This window comes from Trichechus manatus, unplaced genomic scaffold (genome assembly GCF_000243295.1).
Source record: "Trichechus manatus latirostris isolate Lorelei unplaced genomic scaffold, TriManLat1.0 scaffold00030, whole genome shotgun sequence".
Classification (NCBI taxonomy): Eukaryota; Metazoa; Chordata; class Mammalia; order Sirenia; family Trichechidae; genus Trichechus; species Trichechus manatus.
Genome location: NW_004443966.1, coordinates 18,768,394 through 18,771,428, shown reverse-complemented (window position 1 = coordinate 18,771,428; position 3,035 = coordinate 18,768,394). Strand labels below are relative to the sequence as shown.

At 50.0% G+C, this 3,035-nt stretch overlaps 1 protein-coding gene across 1 annotated transcript in view; it reads right to left on the bottom strand.

Moving 5' to 3' along the window:
* Positions 1–1,834: 1,834 nt before the first annotated feature.
* The window catches only part of NEO1 (neogenin 1), a 216,027-nt gene continuing 214,826 nt past the window's right edge, over positions 1,835–3,035 (bottom strand). Inside the window, exon 28 of the mRNA XM_023729866.1 lies at positions 1,835–2,200. Within this exon, the coding sequence (XP_023585634.1) occupies positions 2,117–2,200 (84 nt within the window). The 3' untranslated portion in view covers positions 1,835–2,116. The remainder of the gene's footprint in view (positions 2,201–3,035) is intronic.

Sequence of the window (3,035 nt, the reverse complement as noted above, 5' to 3'; positions counted from 1 at the left end):
TTTGGGCAAAGGTAAGAGTCTCTGGGGAGTGAGCCCTCCTGGTGTCCAGAGAGCTGAGTGCTCTTTCAGGATCAGCTCAGTGTGTGAGCGTTCCGGAATCCTGCCCGGCACAGCCCTCTGTGACCAGGGAGCATGGAAGCAGGAGTTCCGGCACTGCACTATTCATTGCCCACAAAATAATATGAAGAGCTCATCTTCTAGAAATGCAAATGTGTGATAAAACCTAAAAAAGAGAGCTAACCGATGTACAAAGGAAGCAGCCCGCCAGCAGTGAGGGGGCCCTGTGAGGGCTCAGCGCCCTGTGGTGGGCTGCTTGGGAAGGGGTGCCCACTGGTGGTCTTAGCAGCTGGCTCCTTCTTGGCTGCAGAACCAAGGCCCTTATTTAGTTTACTGCCTTACACACTGAGGCCCTCTCCACTGTCTCCTGGGGATCTGCTGGGGAGTAGGGGTAGATGCCTGAGGGTCAGTCCTGTATTTGTTCACAATATAGTCTTAATATTAAAAAAGAAAAAAACCAAAAAACCTTCAGCTCCTATCTTTTAAAGAAAAAGAACACAGGAGCTATTTGCAAAGGAGTTCCATGAGTAATTCCTCCGTGAAGAAGGCTGTGTGTATGGCTGAGCCTCTCTGCAAACCTCAAAAACCATGTGCCACCTAGTCAGCGACTTCACTGAGCTGCTGGGGTGCAAGAGGGCTCCGCTGTCCCCTCCACCCCCCTCCACTGTCTCCTGCCACTTGAAGAACAATGATGGGAAAGACGTGGAGGAGCCATGTGGGTGCCGCAGCCCCTGCCTTGCCTCATCCTCGCTAGAGGCTTTTTCTGAAGGGGCTCTGAAAGGTGCAAGTGAGAGCTGGACCAGCTGAGGGCAGGCGCTAGAGAGAAGCAAGGAGTCATACGTGGGAAGTTCCTTCCTTAACCTCCAACTTCCCCAAAGGGAACCAAAGATAGCAGCAGAGAAGGGTCTCCATCCTTTGCTCTCTGATCTCCCAGGAACTCCGAGCAGGGTCAGGTTCTTGCGCTATTCTGCATCACTCCTGTGAGTAGAAATACAGCACCTTGGGGCCTCAGCATGGACAGCCTTACCGGGATATGGCCAAAACATCAGGACAGCTAAATCTTGGAACCCACCTATTGCAAAGGATTTTAAAACCAGATCCCAATGACACTCCAGCTGCAATGTAGTGACAATAGATACGGACATGCCAGGAAAGAACAATAAAGAAGATACTTCCGTTCTCTGCAGGCTTCTGGAAGAAAGTACAATGACCAAAACATTCACAGAACCTCAGCAGCCCATTTCCTGTCCCAACCCCCACCCCACCCCCACCCCAATACTGAAACTGCACAGAAAGCAACAAACAAGTCTTTCCAATGTTACATTTCATTCAAATAGATCCGTAATCTCACAGTGATGAGAGGAGAAAAGTCAGGCCTTTAATAATTATAATAAAAAAATAATAAAAAAGCTTACAAACAGCAATGCAACATTTCCTCCCCGTAACGTGATGGATTAACAGCTGGCAGAGGATGCAATGACTTAGAATTAAAAATCAAAACAAAAATAAAACAACAAGCCAACCCTTGGAACAACCCACACTATCAATAACTTTCCATACATAACTGAAACAAGCAGTCAACTGTCAACCACTTGTGGAGAACACAACGGACTTCCTTGCCTTGTGATAGTGTTTTTTTTTTTTTTAAAGGTAAAATAAAATAGGACACAAATAAAGTTGAACATAAACGCCAATGTCTACTCTCCATAAAGGCGATGCAGTCGTCGCACGAAGACGCAGCCTGACCACAAAGTGAAATGTAGGTGGCACGTCTTGTCTCTTCCCTGGACACAGAATTTTGGCCCATGGTGCCCAGTCCTGCAGGGTCTTAGCAGGCAAAGAGAAGCTGCCCCGACACAGGCTTCTTCCAGGCTGACCAGGAGAAGGCAGGTGGCCATGCCTGGAGCCAGCACCACCGGAAGTGCCGGCTCGTCTGCTCGCTCGCTCACTCTGTGTTCTCAAGTGCTGTCCTCTCGTACTCTGTACAATTCCTTGCTTTTCAAGGCTAAGTCCCAAGACTTCTAGACTCAGGCTTGGAGTCATGTCCTGGTGAGGGTCGTCATGCTGTCGTGATGGCGTTTAGGTCCTTCATTAGTCCTTCCAGGTGGGCCATCTCTTTGGTCAGCTCATCTGGTTCATAGCTCTATGGAAAAGAGAACACTGTTACTGGAACAGCATGAGAGGCCATCCAGGAAGGAGACCCCAGAGAGAGAGGGCAAAGCAGCAACTGGTCAGTGTTCCAAGAATGGCCCTCTGAAACCCAGGCTGGCCCAGAAGTCAGACAGCAGGATGTGACCAAGGTCACTAAAATCCCGAGCAAGCAATTACTCATTTCTTCACATTGCAAAATGCCTTCCCCTAACACACATTCCCCCAGGTCACAGTGACCTGTGACCTTGCCCCTGCTAGGTCTCTGCCACAGTCAACACTGTTGGTATATCCCCTGGATCCCTAGCATCCCCCACTGGGTCAGGTGCCTGGACACACAGAGGCAGAACGTATTCTTAAGAGTCGGAGAGTGAAAGTTCAAGGGTGAGCCCCCGCTGAGGTTTTTGTTCTGGTAGCAACCACTCAGGCGCCTTCCCCTCAGACAAGACTGTGAAGCAGGACTGAAGGGCGGGGGAACCAGAGGATGGCTCAATCCAAGAAAAGAGGACCAGACAGAAGGGAGAGAACTGAAAGGAAGGCAGCTGGAAGTGGGAGAAAAAATCACTAGCTGTGTTGGTGTGGTAAGGGAATCCAAGGCACACTGGAGCGGGTATGAGAGAAAGCAGACCAAACCCTGAGCACAGTTCCTGGCTCAGAGGAGATGCTCCACACATGCATGGGGAATGAGTGAGTGAATCCTGGCTCAGAGGAGATGTTCCACACACGCATGAGGAATGAGTGAGTGAACCCTGGCTCAGAGGAGACGCTCAACACACGCACAGGGAATGAGTGAGTGAACCCTGGCTCAGAGGAGATGCTCAACACACGCA